The sequence below is a fragment of the Megalobrama amblycephala genome, linkage group LG8 (genome assembly GCF_018812025.1).
Source record: "Megalobrama amblycephala isolate DHTTF-2021 linkage group LG8, ASM1881202v1, whole genome shotgun sequence".
NCBI classification, from domain to species: Eukaryota; Metazoa; Chordata; class Actinopteri; order Cypriniformes; family Xenocyprididae; genus Megalobrama; species Megalobrama amblycephala.
Window position 1 is genome coordinate 32,495,550 of NC_063051.1, and position 20,960 is coordinate 32,516,509.

General features: G+C 36.4%; 1 protein-coding gene across 2 annotated transcripts in view; it reads left to right on the forward strand.

Annotated features, from left to right (window-relative positions):
- The window catches only part of gpd2 (glycerol-3-phosphate dehydrogenase 2 (mitochondrial)), a 38,703-nt gene extending 30,124 nt beyond the window's left edge, over positions 1 to 8,579 (forward strand). For both annotated transcript variants that reach the window (XM_048200624.1, XM_048200625.1), the window contains 4 exons: positions 2,773 to 2,885; positions 3,006 to 3,084; positions 4,815 to 4,913; positions 7,514 to 8,579. In XM_048200624.1, coding sequence (XP_048056581.1) covers positions 2,773 to 2,885; positions 3,006 to 3,084; positions 4,815 to 4,913; positions 7,514 to 7,639 — 417 coding nt within the window. In that variant the 3' untranslated portion in view covers positions 7,640 to 8,579. The remainder of the gene's footprint in view (positions 1 to 2,772; positions 2,886 to 3,005; positions 3,085 to 4,814; positions 4,914 to 7,513) is intronic.
- Positions 8,580 to 20,960: the final 12,381 nt, after the last annotated feature.

Below are 20,960 nucleotides of genomic sequence, written 5' to 3' on the forward strand. Positions count from 1 at the left end.
AGTCTTTCTAACAAGGAGTCTCCACATCAGGATAAGAACACAATTCAATCATATAATGAACGCCCAGCACAACACCTCTAGATGACTATGGCTATTACGTCTGTGCTCACGGGAGTGTGTGTGTAGTGCGTTTGTAAGGAGGTGATAGAGTTACTCCAGCTTTTGCACGTTGGTCGTGGGTTTCCTGTCTGATAAACAGAAGCGCTAATAATAGCGCCGATCGCTGTGCTGCTTTGATACTGTTCAGTTCCCATGAGTTCAGCGCTCAGATCTGCTCACAATGCAGGTGCACCACACCCATCGCACACATGAACGGACACAGACACAATGTTCTGCTGGGAGCCTTGATTCAGCGCAGGTATATCGCAGCTCTGCAAAGGCGAGGCAGTATTTTCAGCCTGTGCATTGCAGGAACGCTCATGTTGCAGTGTTTCAATTGTTTAAAACACTTTTGATTTTTGGCTGAATTTGAATCATTTTTACCTCCTGAAACATTCTCAATCTTATTTTTCTAGCAATAGAAAAAAAGAGAAAATATAAAACTGTAATTTACTTTTATATGAATAATTTCATATTCCACCCTCTCTCTGACCCCTTATTTATTTATTTAGTTATTGAGATTAATTGATTGATGCACCTTGAAGACGTGAAATGCCTTCTTCAGACATGAAATGAGATACAATGCTTTGACATGAACTGTGAGTTCGCTGTTGGGTACAATAGACCATTTTGGTGTTTGTAAACAGCAATGATGTGTTTTGAGGGCGGAGCTTACCTGGTGGCAGAAAGTGACAGTTCTGCAGTAGCAGTCTATGGAAGCTTGTTTCTGCCACAAATAGAAAAATAAAAAAGGTAAATGAGTTTATATCTCACAATTCTAACTTTTTTTCTCGCAATTTCGAGTTTATATCTCACAATTCAGAGAAGAAAAATCTAAATTGCGAGATATAAACTCGCTTATCCTGACTTTTTCTCAGAAATGCGAGTTTATATCCCCAACTTTTTCAGAATTGGGTTATAAACTTGCAATTGCGAGTTATAAAGTCAGAATTACGAGATATCCGCTTGTTAAGTCGTGACGTAAGGAATGCCATTTCCGGGTCCAAGCCTCGACTCATTTCACTTGAGAATGCCATCGACGGCCGTTTATGAGCGCTATTTATTCATATTAAACATCAATCATTTTAAAAAGTTAAACATTTTAAATACTACACAACAGTCACAGCGTCACAGACATTAATATTTTAACGATTTATAAAAGATGAATCGTTGTCTGGCCATCTGGAATATTGGTATGGAGATAAAGGTTATAATTATATATTTTTTGTATAATTACACCACATCGTGTGTGTATATTAGCACCATTTGTTGTTTTCTTGTGGTATGAGATAGAGCGTTTGGACCCGGAAGCGGTGCCGCGTGACATCAGACTTAACAACTGAATTAACTCGCATTTGAGAGGAAAAAATTGTAAGATAAAAATGTTTAGCTTTAAGGGCCCTATCATACACTTAGCGCAATGCAAGGCCAGGCGCGAGGCAAGCGTTTTTTGCTAGTTTCAGCCCGACGCAGTTATCATTTTCACATCCTGCGCCACATTGTTAAAACAGCAAATGCATTCGCACCCATTTGTGAGCCTATGGGCATGCTGGTCTGAAAACGAGGTGTGTTCAGGTGCATTGTTGGCGTGTTGCTATTTTGAGGCAACTTAAAACGACTGCGCCATTGACCAACAAAAACCTGGTCTAAAGTCAATATTTTTTTGTTATTTAAAGAGCACGTTAGTAAGATGCGCCTATATGCAGGTACACAACGCGCGTACACACACAGGGATGCGCAGCAGCACACAAACATGCCAGATATTAAAAATAAAAGGATTACAATGTAAAAGATTATTATTGTGTGCATAAAGATAAAAATGTTTTGGAGGAATCTATCCTGTCCCATAGATGGTCTGCTTATGCGCTTTAACCTCACACAAGAGCAGATCCATTTCCTCACTAGAGAAGCGTTCAGTGTTTCCGCTTGCAAATTCCACCATGTAAATAGTGAATCCAGCATGGTGCGAGTGCAACTGGCTTTTAAAGGGATGGGAGATGAGACTCTGATTGGTTAATTGCATGTTACGCCAAAAACACACCTCAATTACTACCGCTCGAGAAATCACCCGGAGTGTGATCGCGGGGCCTGGAGATTTGCTTATTTCCCAGTAACGTAAACCCGCCCCTTAAAATGTTATAGGGTATTACTTCATGCTGTAACATTAGGCCTAATACATTATATAATAAATTATGCCCTCTATGAACTGCATACAGTATGTGAATACTATGTAGATCTATAGTTTACATCAAATGCATGCTTTAATATTAGACTAATCATCACAGGTGTCATTAGTCCAGGATGTCCATTTAATGGCTTGCAACTATAAACATCTGCTTTTAGTTTCAAAGAGCATCTTTGACAACAGTATTCTATAAAAATTAAGACCATCTTTTTTTGTATTGTGATTCAGACATCTAAAGGCACAACAAGACAGATTTTCTCTTTATTCTGTGAATCTCACCCATTTTCTTCCACTTGTTGCCACTATTTTTCTGCAACTGTAGTGCAGTGTAAGTGCACACACAACTGCAGTGACGTAACTCAAACTGTTACGATCAGACCGAAATGATCAGAGGAAATAGATCATTTATTAAAAATAAATTGTATCCGTTTGTATTTCCATTTGATCCTTTGGAAAGTTATGCACAGTGTGATTTTGTGTGTCTGTAGGAAGAACTGGAGGCAGCACAGAAGTTCCTGCACCTGGAGATGGGTTATAAAGCTCGCTCTGAGCAGCTCAGCAAGACTACAGAGATCTCACTTACTGCCCAAGAGGTGGCAAGGTATAGGATCTGTGTGCGTGTGTGTGTGTGTGTGTGTGTGTGTGTGTGTATGTGTGTGTGAGTTTAAGTGTATACTTCCATCTCCCACTCTCCTAATATTGTCATTATTATGAATAACAGGTTTAAGAAGCGCTTTTACAAATTTGATAAGGAGAGTAAAGGCTTTATCACAACACTGGATGTCCAGCAAGTGCTAGAGGTGAGTTATAATCTAAATGTAATTTTTTTTTAAATAAATTTACTGTTAGTTTTAGGCAGACATTACTTTTTAACAACCGTATTCTACATCTGCATTGCATTGCATTTTTACATGCAATATTGTTTCCCTTAAGTCCATAATGTTAGTTAAGGTTTTTGATAATTTTTGATACTGTTCCTTTAAGACTTTATATATGTAAATGAGCTCTTGCACGACTGGCTAATAACGTTCATGTAGTTAATCAGGGTAGGCCAAGTGCTAGGCTTAAGCAAAAGTAAACAATTGGGAGAAAATCGTATTTGGATCCGTGCATTAAACCATGCATAGTCCTTAAAGGGTTAGTTCACCCAAAAATGACATTTCTGTCATTAATTATTCACTCTCATTCCACACCCGTAAGACCTTCTTTCATCTCCGGAACACAAATTAAGGTATTTTTGTGATGAAATCCAAAATCTTATCCCCCATAGAAAGCAACGAAATTACCATCATTAAAGGTCTAGAAAAGTAGTAAAGTGATCGTTAAAATAGTCCATGTGACTACAGTGGTTCAACCATAAAGGGATAGTTCACCCAAAAATGAAAATTTGATGTTTATCTTCTTACCCCCAGTGCATCCAAGATGTAGGTGACTTTGTTTCTTCACTAGAACACAAATGATGATTTTTAACTCCAACCGCTGCCGTCTATCAGTCAAATAATGCTAGTGGATGGGAACTTCTGCTACAAGAGTAAATAAAACATGCACAGACAAGTCCAAATTAAACCCTGCGGCTCGTGACGACACATTGATGTCCTAAGACACGAAACGATCGGTTTGTGCGAGAAACCGAACAGTATTTATATGATTTTTTACCTCTAATACACCTGGTCTGATCGCGCTCTGACAACGACAGTGATGTCTCACTCTTATTGTAGTATATGCGCGAGACATCACTGCCGTTGTCAGAGCGCGATCAGACCTTACTAATCGAGTGCTGAACGCAGTTGGGCATAGTGGTGTATTAGAGGTAAAAAATGATATAAATACTGTTTCTCGCACAAACCGATCGTTTCGTGTCTTAGGATCAATGTGTCATCACGAGCTGCAGGGTTTAATTTGGATTTGTCTATGCAAGTTTTATTTACTCTTATAGCAGAAGTTCCCATTCACTAGCATTATTTGACTGACAGACGGCAACGGTTGGAGTTAAAAATAATCATTTGTGTTCTACTGAAGAAACAAAGTCACCTACATCTTGGATGCACTGGGGGTAAGCAGATAAACATCAAATTTTCATTTTTGGGTGAACTATCCCTTTAATGTTATGAAGCGATGAGAATAATTTTTGTGCGCAAAAAAATAAAATAACGAGTTTATTCAACAATTTCATCACTTCCCTGTCATTTTCCTATGCTGTTGACGTAGTAAACACAGTGCAGCGCTTCCGAGTTTACGTCTGAACGCCGGCTACATATTAATGATTCCAAAGTATAGTGTAACACTATACTTAAACATCTTCCGCTTGAACAAAATTCATTTTTAGTGTGAATCGTGGGTGGAACGGAGAGCAACAGTTTCATAAATGAAGCATGTGTTTGTATTTTTCACCAAAGAATACGATTTTAAATAATTGCTTATTAGCCTTCATTCTCTCAGCTCTCATTGTCTCTGGTTCTCATGCAGTCCTTAACATTTTCATTAAGCCTGACTCTGATACTGATTCTATCACTGATTTGTGTTCTTTTAGAAACTCAGCATTCATATTGATGAGAACGCCCTCCACGAGATCCTTAACGAGGTGGACCTCAACAAAAACGGACAAGTGGAACTGGATGAGTTCTTACAGGTACGAACCATTAGAACCCGTAATAACGGCTATTTATAGGCTATAGGTTATCTTGGTGTCGCTTTAGTTTTCAAGCAGGATTTGTAGTTGTAGGTGTGAAAATCTCAAAAATAAAATTGCTTGTTATCTACATGTCAGTACATCCATGTTTTGTCATAAGCCGACGGGTTCACCGTGATTAATAGCTCTGAAATGTCATACCTATGTCAGAATGAGCATGAAGTTGATCTGGTGTCTCTAGAGTTTCAGTTAATTAATAATGATCAGCACCATTCTGTACCTTTTTTTTTCACCATAATGAAACATCAACTAGTTTAATATATGTGGTTCAAAAGAAAGGTGTTAAATGTAATAATCACCCTTTCTGGGGTTTGAACCAGTAACCTTTAAAAGGATAGTTGACCCAAAAATGGAAATTCTATCATCACTTATTGTATAGAGAATTAATTCCTCTTGGAACTTAAATTGAATACTCCTGCACTATATAGTAAAGATATACATATTTTAAATGAATATTGTACTCTTAGTATAATCATTTACTGATAGTTGATATAGACTCAATTTTGAGGGGGGACCCGATCTGTCATGACACCGGCGCATTTTGTACAAATTTCACAACGCACTTATGCCACTTATCACAACGTCCCCAGTGTGTGTCCCTTGTATGATAGTAGACGGGAAGCATCGATTAATAGTTAAAAAAATTACAAATATTTATAAAAAGTATTTTTCTAATGCAGCACAACTGTTTTCAGTATTGAAATTTTCTTGAAATGTTTTTTGAGCACCAAATCAACATATTAGAATGATTTCTTAAAGGGTTAGTTCACCCAAAAATGAAAATTCCGTCATTTATTACTCACCCTCATGCCGTTCCAGACCTTCGTTAATCTTCGGAATACAAATTAAGATATTTTAGTTGAAATCCGATGGCTCAGTGAGGCCTGCATAGGAGCAATGACATTTCCTCTCTCAAGATCCATAAAGGTACTAAAAACATATTTAAATCGGTTCATGTGAGTACAGTGGTTCAATATTAATATTATAACGCGACGAGAATATTTTTGGTGCGCCAAAAAAAAACAAAATAACGACTTATTTAGTGATGGCCGATTTCAAAACACTGCTTCAGGAAGCTTTGGAGCATAAATGAATCAGTGTGTCGAATCATGATTCAGATCGCGTGTCAAACTGCCAACGGCTGAAATCACGTGACTTTGGCGCTCCGAACAGCAGATTCGATACACTGATTCACTTATGCTCCGAAGCTTCATGAAGCAGTGTTTTGAAATCGGCCATCACTATATAAGTCGTTTTTTTTTTTTTTTTTTTGGCGCACTAAAAATATTCTCATCACTTTATAATATTAATATTGAACCACTGTACTCACATGAACTGATTTAAATATGTTTTTAGTACATTAATGGATCTTGAGAGAGGAAATGTCATTGCTCCCTATGGAGGCCTCACGGAGCCATCGGATTTCAACTAAAATATCTTAATTTGTGTTTCGAAGATTAACGAAGGTTTTACGGGTTTGGAACGACATGAGGGTGAGTAATAAATGACAGAATTTTCATTTTTGGGTGAACTAACCCTTTAAGGATCACGTGACACTAAAGACTAGAGTAATGATGCTCGAAATACAGTTTTGATCACAGGAAAAAATTACATTTTAAAATATATTGAAATAGAACATTTTGAATTGTAGTGTATATAAATGCATAATATTTTGTAGTATAAGACGGAATGAAACGGAAGTTGTGATTGTCTTTTCTTCCCTATTGTGACGTATATGGGTCAATGACATGACGGGTCTTTTTTTTTTTTTTGTCCAAAGGTCTTAATAATAATAATAAAAAAACAAAGATATGACATCCTCAGTATGTAAGGTAGTACAACTAGATCTATTTTATTGAATCCAAAAGGTTTTAATTATATTTTGCTACATATAAAGGTATTTTAAAGATTTTGAAGTGGTTTAACCATCCAAAGGTCAATACAGCCATTTCATTTGAGATTAAAATATTAAATGTAATAAATGTTTTTTTTTTTCTGGCTTATTTTATAACATCATATATCAACATAGTGCAAAATGGTATTAAAATTATGTGTAGAAGTCATTCTGTTATGAGAAAGAATGAATATCATTGAAGTCAATTGGAGTAACCAATATAAAGGGATCATTTTGGATCAAGTCATGCGGTCAATATCATGTGACAAGATGTGACATCATTCAGACACTTGCAAAGGACCACATGGTCATGAAGCAAAGTAACTAACTCTCTCTTAACTATTTGAAAACTTCATGTTTTCACTCGCTCGTACGCATGTCCCGAAACATCAGGTCAAAAAAAGAGAAAAAAAGAATTGTCCATTTTGATTTCATAGTGACTCAAAAGTATTTTTGAACAAATAAATTCAGCCTTGAGTTCTTTCAAAAACATAAAAAAAACAGATCCCAAACTTCTCCATGGAGGTGTATTTAAAATGAATAATGGTATCATAAATTGTGCCTCTTCAGCTTAAATAAAAAAAAGTCAGTTTGTAAGCATTAAGCTACCATCACCTGTTTGATTATGCCTCTCTGATTGGTTCAGCTCATGAGCGCGGTCCAGAGAGGCCAAATCTCCGACAGTCGTCTGGCTATCCTGATGAAGACGGCCGAGGAGGGGCTGGATCTGAGAGGACCTGTCTCAGTCGACCGCAGTGGAGGCGGCGTTTGAATCCCAACTACACACCAAAAGATCCACCAGACAACATAGTTGGATAAACACCAAAAAGCTCTGACCGCTGTGCCCACGCCGGTCAGATCACAAGCACATCCTCTCATGTCATTAACTCACCCAACCATCTGGCTGCCTTTGACAACACTCGTTTTTAAAAATCTTTTATTTTAGCATGCTTGTTTAAATTTATTTGAATGAAAAAGATATTATTAGAGCAGAATATATTCTTTACAAATATTTCAAAGTATGTTTGAGAGTATATATTTTTATCTAATGCATGCAGTGCCATGTTATGTGAACTGGATTGTCTCTTTAATGTTTCTCGGAGCAGCTTTATCCTGTTGTGCCATTTTATTGATTTGCTACTGAACACAGTGAGGTGAGATTCAAGGGCTCCTGGTGTCATCTGAGCTTAATGATGCACTGTATGTGAGTTTTGCTGTTTTACACTGTGCTTAATTTTCACTGTCCTGAACTACAGTTTTTTTATTATTATTATTATTTCACTCGTTCAAGGAAAAAACATATTTATTCATAATCTCTTATACTTTTGATTATTCTTGTCTCAAACGTTTTTAATCAATGACATTATGTTGAATGTATACAACTGTATTCCTGTATACAGATCAGTTATTTTAATTAGTCTTAACCAGGTTGTGTTCAGTGTTTTGAGAATTTGCATTGGCTCTGGTTCAACAAGAGGGTTTTTACAGATTATGATGAAATGCACTTCGTTTAAATGTTGAACTTATTCAAATTCATGAACAGTTGAAACATCACTTCAGAACGCTTCTTGTAAAACCTTGCCTGTAAAAGTAATTGGTTATCCATTTATCATGAAATAATATGAAAATGTTTTAACTGTACACTTGATGTAGAGGATAACAGGGAACGTACTTAATGTGCCTTTCTTCTTAAAGGGATAGTTCACCCAAAATAACAATTCTGTCATTTACTCACCCTCATGTTGTTCCAAACCTGTAAGAAATTCTTTCTTCTGCAGAACATAGAAGGTATTTTAAAGAATGTTGCTTACTATTTTCAGGAAAAGAAACCCTGAAACATTCCTCAAAATATCATCTTTTATGTTCCACAGAAGAAATAAGGCATACAGGCTTGAAATAATAGAAATGATGACTGATGACTATCCCTTAAAAACACTTAATGAATTTTGCATGTCAAAACGCACAATCCGACACACACTAATAGAGTGCAATCTTTTACTTGACTGTATTTTTTGTGGTTTAACATTGTTATGTATTTTTCTATATTTAGATGTCTATGTTTATTTTCAGACTTTGAAACTGCTTTGAAATGAACTTGGATGCTTTAAAGGGATAGTTCACCCAAAAATGAAAATTTGATGTTTATCTGCTTACCCCCAGCGCATCCAATAAGAGTAAGAGTAAATAAAACATGCACAGACAAGTCCAAATTAAACCCTGCGGATCGTGACGGCACATTGATGTCTTAAGACACGAAACGATCGGTTTGTGCGAGAAACCGAACAGTATTTATATCATTTTTTACCTCTAATACACCACTGTGTCCAACGGCATTCATCACTCGATTCGTTTGGTCTGATCGCGCTCTGACAACGGCAGTGATGTCTCATGCTGCGTCCCAATTCGCATACTATGCGTCCTAAATAGTATTCGAAAAAATAATTAGTATGTCCCAAATCGTAGTATGTTGAAATGAGTATTCCAAAGATACCCGGATGGTGTACTTTTTCCGGTTAGAATTCGAAGTGCAGATCCGTGCACACTTCTAACGGCTAATATTGCCCATAACACATTGCGCTGTGGACGAGGATTCGATTAGAACTACAAATACGAATAAAAAGTGTTTAAAAACTACAAACATGACGGACGTGCGAGGTACGACGGTTAAGATAAAGGGGCTTGAATGATTAATAAGCAGTGTCTAACCTGACAAAAAGATATTTATTAAATGTTATCCACATTATATTTCATCTGCAACAGCATTGTGAACTTTTATAACGATGTGTTTGGTCATTAACTTTTAAATGCATCATTATGCAAAGATGAGGAGAGTTTTCTGCATGACTGGCAGATCAACGTGCGACTACATTTCACAAACGGTAGGAAAATAAATTTAATTTAATGTGGAGGATTTTAACTGTGACAAGATGATTGACAGGGTAGTTTAAACAGTTACAGGTTGAGTAACTAAGAAACAGAACGTCCGTTAAAGACGCAGTTATGACGAGGTAGTATGTCCCAAAACTTGCATACTCTTAAACTACACACTCAAAAGTATGTATTTTTTCTTTACAAAAACAGTACATACTTTTAGGACGTAGTATAAGTAGGCGAATTGGGACGCAGCATCACTCTCATTTAAGTATATCAAGTCATTTCACTCGGCGGCCATCTTTGAAACGCCTCTCGGGCATCCTGGGCATCATGCCCTATCTCTTTGAATGGGGAAACATCAAATTCTCCAAAATTGTTCGCCAACCTTACGATTACATTTCATATTTGAAATCACCAATGAAATCTGACAACAGCTGTCTTATAAATGTTGTATCCAAACGCTCGAATCATGACAAAAAACTGTATTTTTTAGGCTGGATCAAGCGCAGACCTAAATGCGCGTCTCCTGCCATGTTTCAGAGGCGCGCGTCTGACTGTTTCTATAGAAACCGGTGCTTCTAAACGGCTTGCTGCAGTGACGCGATGACTTTACCAGTCGGCGATTGGCTCTTATTTAGAAGGCGGGACTTATTCCGCCATATTGCACGTTACACTTTCTCCCATTCAAAACAATACGAGTGACACGTCTTGTGTTATTCTAGTCTTTGAGTATATGCGCGAGACATCACTGCCGCTGTCAAAGCGCGATCATCAGACCAAACGAATCGAGTGATGAATGCAGTTGGACATAGTGGTGTATTAGAGGTAAAAAAAAATGATATAAATACTGTTCGGTTTCTCGCACAAACCGATCGTTTCGTGTCTTAAGACATCAATGTGTCGTCACGAGCCGCAGGGTTTAATTTGGATTTGTCTATCGTGTTTTATTTACTCTTATAGTCCAAGTTCCCGCTGACTTGCATTATACCACTGACAGACGGCAGCGATTGGAGTTAAAAATCATAATTTGTGTTCTACTGAAGAAACAAAGTCACCTACATCTTGGATGCGCTGGGGGTAAGCAGATAAACATCAAATTTTCATTTTTGGGTGAACTATCCCTTTAAGCTTGATGATTTAAAAGAAATGTTTGTAACGCTTTACAATAAGGTTCATTTGTTAGCATTAATGTATTAACTAACATGAACTAACAACGAGCAATACATTTGTTACTGTGTTTATTAATCTTTGTTAATGTTGGTTAATAAACATGCAGCTGTTCATTGTTTGTTCATGTTAGTTCACAGTGCATTAACTAATGTTAACAAATACAACTTTTGATTTTAATAATGTATTAGTAAATGCTGAAGTTAACATTAACTAAGACTCATTCTTAGTTCATGTTAACTAAAGCAATGAAATCTTACTGTAAAGTGTTACCAAAATGTTTTGTGCATTGAAGCTGCTCCTATTTTATAATCTTCTTTGGTTAGTTAAACTGTTAAGTCCATCATGATATGTTTGGGGTTTTTTAAGCTACAGAAGATCTTCTAGGATCAGTGTTGTTTGTCAGGTTTATCAGCTTTTGCGCATGAGAGCTGGAGCAGTTAAACTAATTTATTGTTTGTCCCAACAGGATGTAATTTCAGCCTGATCCTGACTGAAAGAAATTCATATTGTAAGAAAAAATGTACAGTCAATCATTATGCAAAGCCTGAAAAACACAATTCTGTAATTAAATGTATCTGGTTGCCTTCTGCATTGTTTGGACATGTCTTTATTATGTGAGGGACTGTCATTATGCTCAGTGACTTCATATTTCTCACATAAATGTTCAATGGCAGTTGAAACACGTGATGTCTCCTTCTCACGTAAGCATGTTTTCTTCCCCCAGCAATTCATTTTGATGGAAGATGTCAACTAATTGACTCTAAAGCCACCACTATATGTCTTATGAACGCATTACGCTGTAAAATAGCTGATTAATAGGTGTCTGAGCCAGGAAGGTCTTTCAGGAGCAGGGCATCTCCTCATACGCCTGCCTAATAATCCCTGTATAGACACTTTGACAGTGGGAGATGAGTGCGGCCCATTCCAGTGTGATCAGCACCTAGCAAAATGCAATTAAACTAGCATCCCAGGTCTGCAGCAATGTCTAATCCTCATTTCAGATGGTGTCGGAATAGCCCTTTGAATCCGATATAATTACACTGCATGCATATTAAATCAAGCAGAGGGCCAGGTAAAGTACCTTAAAGGGATAGTCCACCTAAAAATAAAATAATTTTTTAAATAAAAAATTGCGTTATCAAAGACTTTTCAGCTAGAAAAACATTTCTAAAGTTATGTCATTTGAATTTACTCATGCATGAGCACAAATTGAAGTAGCTGTGTATTGACTAATGGCCTAGTGACATTTTTATTCTGTAATGCTGTAGCCCATATGGGACCTCTAGTTATCTAATTCTAAACATTTATGATTATATGGACAAAAAAATGTAATGGAAGTCAATGGGAACCAGAACGATATTCTTCAAAATATCTTCGTTTGTGTTCTGCATAAATGCATACAGGTTTGAAGCAACATAAAGGTGAGTAAATGATGACAGAATTTTCATTTTTGGGTGAACTAAAGGCTGTTTCTCAATATGCGTTCTTCAGCGATCTTGCGTCCTTGTGTTCTTGCTCTACGTCATCACCAACCGTCAAAGTTCGTTCCAATACTCAAGAACGCAAGAACAGAGGACGCATGAAAGTACCCGGATGCGTTCTTGATATCGAGGATGCATCGAATGCAAACTTGAGGGAATCGAACCGTTAAAAATCCCAGAAGACGCTGCGGCGGTCGACGTACGGAAGCCTGTAAGCTTTAAAGTTCTTGTGAGATTCCAGCTACAAGCTCGCAAATACGTGACGGCTCGTGAAAGTAAACCATTTGTTTTGCTTAATTTTAATAAAATGATAACCTGAATAAAGCCTGCAGTATTTTTATTTCCATATAAAAATAATCTTAACATTGACAAAGCATAACAGCCAAAGGCTACTCATTTTCATAAATAGCCTACACGCGGTGAAATAAAAAGATATAAAATGATATGAAAACAATGTTTATATTAATATGAAAGATTTTTTTTAACAGGTTATGACATTTGTTTGTGATGTTATGTTGTATTTATTGTGCATTAGCCACTTATAATATGCTGAGACGGTCAGTTGAGCAACAAGATCGCAGCTCATCTCAGTTCTCAAATGATGCGTTCTGTGTCCTCGCGTACTTCCGAGATCGTTCCTTCAAGGTCGCCTGGCAAGACCGGACTCCACGAGAACGCAAGTCCGTTCTCTGCGTTCTTGGAATTGAGAAACAGCCAAAGTCTTCATATAATGCAATAACAGGTCCAACTTAAATTAAGTGTCTTTATGCTAACATATAAATTAATCATTTGATACAATGCACTTATTGTGTACATACATGATTTACTTATTTTTTTGAAAAAAATATTTGAATGTAATTACAGCTGTAAAATTAATTTCTGTAATTACACTGTTGACCCTTCTGTTACACTTAAACCCAACCATATGACCTGTACCTTACCCATATCCCACCTCAATAACAGCAACAATGTTTATTTTACAGTGATCTTGTTACATATGTTACAAGTAATTACTATAGAAATAACTGTAAATTATGCATAATTGCAACATACAACTAAACCAAAACTAATCCTATAATAAGTACATGTAGTTAATTAATATTACTCGGTACTTAAATGTATAATTACACTGTAACACACCTTAAAATATAGTGCAACTGTGTTTTGCAATACAACAAGAACACAGTAATTACATTGTACCTAACATTTTTATGTAAATACATAGTAGTTAAAGACACCTAATATAAAGTGTGACCCAATAACATTCATTTTAATGCACTGAATTTGTGGATCTCAGACAACACTTAAAGTTCTTCAGCACTATGAAAAAAGTTTACATGATAGAATCATGGACATTTAGAAAAGCCCAGAAGCTACTGGTTTTATTGCCGCTGTAATGTGACTGCGGAGGTGCTCTGTTACTGGCAGTGACTGGAGGATTCCCTTTGTCGGCATGCCAACGAGGTGATGCACAGCACAACAATGAAACAAAGCATTGTGGGATGTGGAGGAATTTGCAACTCCTTCCAAGATTTTGCTAGAGACATCTTTGTGTTGCTCTGCTATCAATGCACGATCTCTGTTTTGTTGTTGTTGCGGTGTGAATGGATATTGGTTTGAGGCTGATGAGTCAGACGGTCATCAGACCCACAGTCACTGAGACACTGGATGAGAGAGACAAAACATTATTCCAGCACAATGCAGCTACAGTTTTTTATTTAGATGTGAAACAATGAGTATTTCCACTAAAAAAAAAAAATAGTATGTTGACAATTAAGTGTGCCATTTCTAATGGGTCGATTAAAAATGTTTAAAATATCCAATATAATATAATATTCATGTTGTAAATATTTGAAATATCCTTGATTGACCCTATTAGAAATGTTACGTTTATTTTGTCTTTGTAAGTAGTATTTTAATTACATTCTATTCAAAGGTTTGGGGTCAGTTATTATTTTTTGTTTGTTTGTTTGAAGGAAAGAAAGAAATTAATTTAGCAAGGACAGATTAAATTGATCAAAAGACATTTCTAATGTTAGGTTTCTATTCCAAATAAATGCTGTTCTGCTGAACTTTCTATTCATCAAAAAATCCTGAAATCCACAAAAACATTAAGTAGCACAACTGTTTTCAAAATTGATAATAATAATAAGAAATATTTCATATATTGTAATGATTTCTGAAGGATCATGTGATACTGAAGACTGGAGTAATGATGCTGAAAATCAGATTTGCAATTACATCATAAAATATATTTAAAAAATAAAAGTCATTTTAAATTTTAATAATATTTCACAATATTACAGTTTTTACTGTATTTTTTGTTTTAATCAAATATATTCAGCTATGGTGAGCATAAAAGATTTCTTTAAAAAAATCTTACCGACCCCAAACCATTGAACAGTAGTGTGTATCAGTGAATTAAATTCATCAAATGTTGTGAAAAAATCTTATGACTTTCTTTTTTTAGACAGAGATATTCTGCAGGATGCATGTTGCACTTTTTCATATTGATCAGATCTATAGAACAAAGATTAATTTTATATTATTTTTATTTATAAGAAAGATCTTTATTCACTGAAAATCTTACTCTTTGCAGTTTTGTTCATGAAATAGAAATTAATATTAAAAACAAATCCAATTAATATTTAAAATTGCAATGCAAGAATTGATGATTGATGCTTGAATATGCATGAACACAAATGAGATCTGAGCTTCTGAAAATTCAGCAGTTTTCATTTTAGAACGTACAATCCTTTTTGTATGAATTTTATTATTATTATTATTTATTTGTTTTGTTTTTTGTAACTTAAATCTTTAGTTAACCCATTTAAACATTTGAGATTTGTAAAATATATTCTTTGGTTACCCAATCACAAACACACACACACACACACACACACACACACACACACACACACACACGCATTTTGGGTTTTCATGTTTTACAGGGACTTTCAATGATTTTTATACTGTATAAACTGTATATTCTATCCCCTAAACCTAAATCTACCCATCACAGAAAACTTTCTGCATTTTAACATTTTCAATTCTTTTTACATCACATGATTTAAAAGCATTTTTCCTCATGGGAGTCCAAAAAATTTCCCCACAGGGACAAGGATTTTGGATATTGTTATCCAATTATCTTTGTGGGGACATTTTGTCCACATAACATAGGTAGGGAATACCTGAACCACACACACACACACTCACACACACTTACTCACACGCTCACAGAGGCTTTGGCATCCAGAGCAGAGACAGTGTGCTGTCATGCCGTTTCTCTGTATGCAGCTGAAAGCACACTGACTGCACTAAAGGTCAATTGTCAACAATCCCAATAGCCAGGCACACCCCCCTGTCTGCAACACCCCCACACACATACAGCGCTGACACAGATATGACACACACACACACACACACATATACCTTACTCCACTGCACTGATATGCACATACACTTTTTACACTAGATATTGGTCTTACACTAATACACTACCGATCAAAAGTTTGGAATAATTACGATTTGAAAAGATGAAAGATGTCTCTTATGCTCCAAAGGAGCATTGATTTGGTCAAAAATACAGTAAAATAGTAATATCGTGAAATATTATTACAGTTTAAATTGTATTTTAATACAAAAGATGAATTGTCAGCATCATTACTCAGTCTTCAGTGTCACATGATCCTTCAGGAATCCTCCTAATATGCTGAGTTATATATAATTATTATATTTATTGGTGCTCAATCATTAATAATGTTTCTTATAATCAATTTTTTTTGCTTAATTTTTTTGGGGGAAACCGTGATTCTTTTTTTCCCCAAGATTTGTTGATAATGAATGCTGTTCATTATTATTTGATAATAAAGAACAGCATTTATTTGAAATAGAAATCTTTTATAACATCATAAATGTCTTTACAGTCACTTTTGAGCAAAAGTCCTTGTTGAAAGTATTATTATATATACATATATTTTTAAATCTTTACTTATAACCCAAACGTTTGAATGATAGCGTATCATAGTTTCCACAAAAATATTAGGCAGCACAACTGTTTTCAACATTGATATTTATAAAAAAGAATTTTTGAGCAGCAGATCAGCATATTAGAATGATTTCTGCAGGATCATGTGACACTGAAGACCGGAGTAATGATGCTGAAAATGTAGCTTTGCCATCAGAGGAATAAATTACATCTTAAAATATGTTTAAATAGTAAACAGTTATTTTAAACTGTAATAATATTTCACAATACTGTTTTTACTGTATTTTTATCAAATAAATGCAGCCTTGGTGAGCTTAAAACATTACAAATGATTAACTTTTGATTGGTAGTTTACAGGTTAAACACATTTATATAAACATCAATAAACATTTTCTTTTCATTCTTTTCAAATAAGGATTTTTTTTGTCACCTTTTAAAAACTTAATTGACCTTGATGAACCTGATTGTCTTTGTCTAGATCCATTGAACCCATCATGTTAATATGAAAATCATACTTTGTTCCCTTAGTAATTCCAGGACGGGACAGCTGTATAGTGGTCTGCATCAACGCTCGGTGACGATGAGAAAAGTCCTGCATGTTGTCTCCCTACAATGATGCTGATTGACCCAGCTGACAGCACTTTCCAACCTTAAAAAATGGGATGAAAAACCAATTAGACCTTTTCCTCCAGTTCCTGCAAAGAGAGGAGAAGAAACGAAGCCTCACTAAAGGTCATCTGGAGATATGAGTGGCAGCGTTAAAATCCTCTGCTCCTAATTTTCAGTGTTTGCCATAGCTTTGTGGGGTTGTCTGCCTTTCGCCGACCCCTCCGGCCCGAACAGCCATTAATTGTGGAGAATAATCTGGTACAAATCTGGCTGACATGCGACCCGGTGCCCTGTGTTGTGGCACGTGTGTGAGAGGATTAGGACGGGTGTAATGAAACCTGCAGGATGGCGAACCAGAGCAGATGAGTTCACTAAAGAATATGAGGACATGCTGATAATATTGATAGCATCGAGGCTACATAAAGTAAAGGCCTTTAGGAAATGTATAGCTGTGTAACGTGCTCCTTTTTTTCACAAGCAAGAACAGACGGGAGATATTTGGAGGCTTGAGAGAGCAGATTGCAGACTACAACTCATAAAAGCAAAGGTCTTTTATATTGCCAGCTCTGCTGATATTAAAGCAATTCACAGGGGGTCTGAGAACAATACCAGTGCAAAGCCATTGACAAACCATCTGTGTACAAAATAAAAAGGAAAGGATGAAAAAAATTGCATTTAATAAAAATAATCTTTTTAGAAAGTTCATAACAACCAAATATTAGCATGCCTCGTTTTTATTAGCATGCCTTGTTGTGCAATTTGAAAACTTTGAATTATATACAGGGTTTATTTCATATCTTTAGTTCATTTTAATTTCAGGAACACATCTATGCATCCAAAGGCACATTTTATATAAAAATGTAAAGAATATCAGGTGAGTTTGAATGACTCCTTGAAGTAAAAAATAACTTTTATTCTGTTTTGTTAGTGTATAGTGTTACAGTCCTGCCATGTAACATTTTTATTGCAAGAGATTTTTATGACAAGTTAAATTCATAGTGGGGCATGTTGTCACATTATATAGAGTAAGTTTATGCTCAGCTCAAAATACCCCACAGATCATTTATTATAGCTTGTCAAATTTGCCCTTATTTAGGTGTGAGCAAAAACATGTCATTTTTGTGTGTGTTTCCCTTTAAATGCAAATGAGCTGCTGCTCTGGCCCCCTTTCCAGAAGAAGGCGGAGCTTTAACAGCTCACGCTTCGAATACTTAACAACAGCAAAGCTGGAGAATCTCACGCAGCCAAAATGAGGATTGTCAGTAACGGTGTTCAGCCTTACATTGTTCAAACCGGAGTCGACACTGATGGAGAGACTCAGGAAGAAGTTACAACTTTTAGAATGAAACTGGACGTTTCTGAATGGTTAGTGGATAAATTTATGTAGGCAGCTGATTATTGAGGCAGCTGAAATAGACTGTGCCATTGACCAACTGAAACCTGCTCTAAAGTCAATGGCACAGTATTTTTTTGTTATTTAAAGAGCGTGTTAGTAATATGCGCCTATAGGCAGGTGCATAACACACATACACTCTGCTTATTACACACACAGGGACAAGCAGCAGCACACGAACATGCCAAATATTAAAAATAAAAGGATTACAATGTAAAATATTATTATTGTGTGCATAATAGATAAAATGCTTTGGTAGAATCCAGCTTGTCCTGTAGATGGTCTGCTTGCGCACTTTAACCTCGCACATCAGCAGACAAAGGGGGTGAGGCCATGTTGGGCTGCTTGCACGCTTTAACCTCGTGCATGAGCAGATCCGTTTTACTTTCTAGAGAAGCCTTCAGTTTTTCCGCTTGCAAATTCCACCATGTAAATAGTGAATCCGCCATGGCACGAGCGCAACTGGCTTCTAAAGGGATGGGAGATGAGACTCTGATTGGTTTATTGCACGTTACACCCAAAACACACCCATTACTCATTAAGAGAATAGGGACAACCCTTTTAGACCATGCCGACCATTTTTCCCGTCGTTAAACTAGCAAAAGTGGATTCGGACACGCCCTAAGTGCACCTGCGCCGTGCGCTTTAGACCATGTGTTTAGATCGATAAAATAGGGCCCTTCCTCTTTTCTAAAGCAGCCCAACATGGCCTCACCCCCTTTGTTGCGTGTTCCCAGGGGCGGGGTTTATGTAAATTTTAGGATTAGTGATGTCACTAACCCAGGGAAGAAGCTCGTTGTAGTCCCTACAAGTCATTTGTTGTAGTTCTTAAACAGCAAATTCTTTAAAAGAAAATCTCTCCCTTTGCATTGAACGAGCGTCGTAACCTTGCAGTTTATGCTCAAACAGCAACATTACTAACTAACTAAAGTTAAAAAAGTGAAATCATAATCAGTCACCCCTTTAAGAATTTGCAGCCTGTTATGCGCTATTTATGGCTTTTCAGTGATAATTTAAACAGTAAAACTATCATGAAACAACAATTCAACAAACCGCAAAAAGCCTATAGAAAATATTATACAAACAAAATTAAGCCAGTGTGGTTTTATAATGTTCCCTAGTTAGGTGTTTAAAGGTGCCCTAGAACTTTTATAAGTCTAAGGTGTCCCCTGAATGTGTCTGTGAAGTTTCAGCTCAAAATACCCCATAGATTTTTTTTTATTAATTTTTTTAACTGCCTATTTTGGGGCATCATTAGAAATGAGGCGATTCAGGGTGTGTGGCCCTTTAATTCTCGTGCTCCACGCCCCAAGAGCTCGCGCTTGCCTTAAACAACATAAAAAAAGTAAGTAGTACAGTACGTAAGTACAGTATTTATTTGGATGTTTACATTGATTCTGAATGAGTTTGAGGCTATGCTCCGTGGCTAACGGCTAATGCTACACTGTTGGAGAGATTTATAAAGAATGAAGTTGTGTTTATGCATTATACAGACTCCAAGTGTTTAAAAATGAAAATAGCGACGGCTCTCTTGTCTCCGTGAATACAGTAAGAAACGATGGTAACTTTAACCACATTTAACATTAGCAACATGCTAACGAAACATTTAGAAAGACAATTTACAAATATCACTAAAAATATCATGTTATCATGGATCATGTCAGTTATTAACGCTCCATCTGCCATTTTTTGTTATTGTCCTTGCTTGCTTACCTAGTCTGTTGATTCAGCTGTGCACATCCAGACGTTACTGGCTGCCCTTGTCTAATGCCTTTCATAATGTTGGGAACATGGGCTGGCATATGCAAATATTGGGGGCGTACACCCCGACTGTTACGTAAAAGTCGGTGTTATGTTGAGATTCGCCTGTTCTTCTGAGGTCTTTTAAACAAATGAGATTTATATAAGAAAGAGGAAACAATGGAGTTTGAGACTCACTGTATGTCATTTCCATGTACTGAACTCTTGTTATTCAACTATGCTGAGGTAAATTCAATTTTTGAATCTAGGGCACCTTTAAAACCTTACAAATCAACTGCTGTAGAAAAATAGACGTTTGACTCAAAACCAAAGTTAGGCTGAGAAATACTGGGAACAAGCCCGATTTATAGGCTTATAAAACATCAATAGGAAACTAGCTGTCTAACTCGGCGCCAGTAATGGCATTGACAACCGTAAGTGTGTCACAATATGCATTATCATCTTTAGTAGGCTACTATTATTAGCGACGTTTATCCATAATGACTGGAATAATAAGAGGCGGAGGGGACGCGCTGCGGGTGACGTCGCGAGAGCCGGATAGAGGCTTTCTGTGGCATTAGCGATATCGAGCCTCAGAAAACCACACGAGCTGCACAATTACATGACGTAAAACCAACACCGTTCAAAAATACTTGCGACAATATCACATTTTTTCCATTGTAATGTGGCTTTATTTATTTTCTTAATGCACAAAGAGTTGTTCTTATCTAGCCTATACATAGGCCATGCCAAGATTATGCAATAGAGACCAGCGTGTGTGTGTGAGTGTGAGAAAGAGAGACATCAAAATTCAAATGTCTGTTTTTCAGTTGGATCA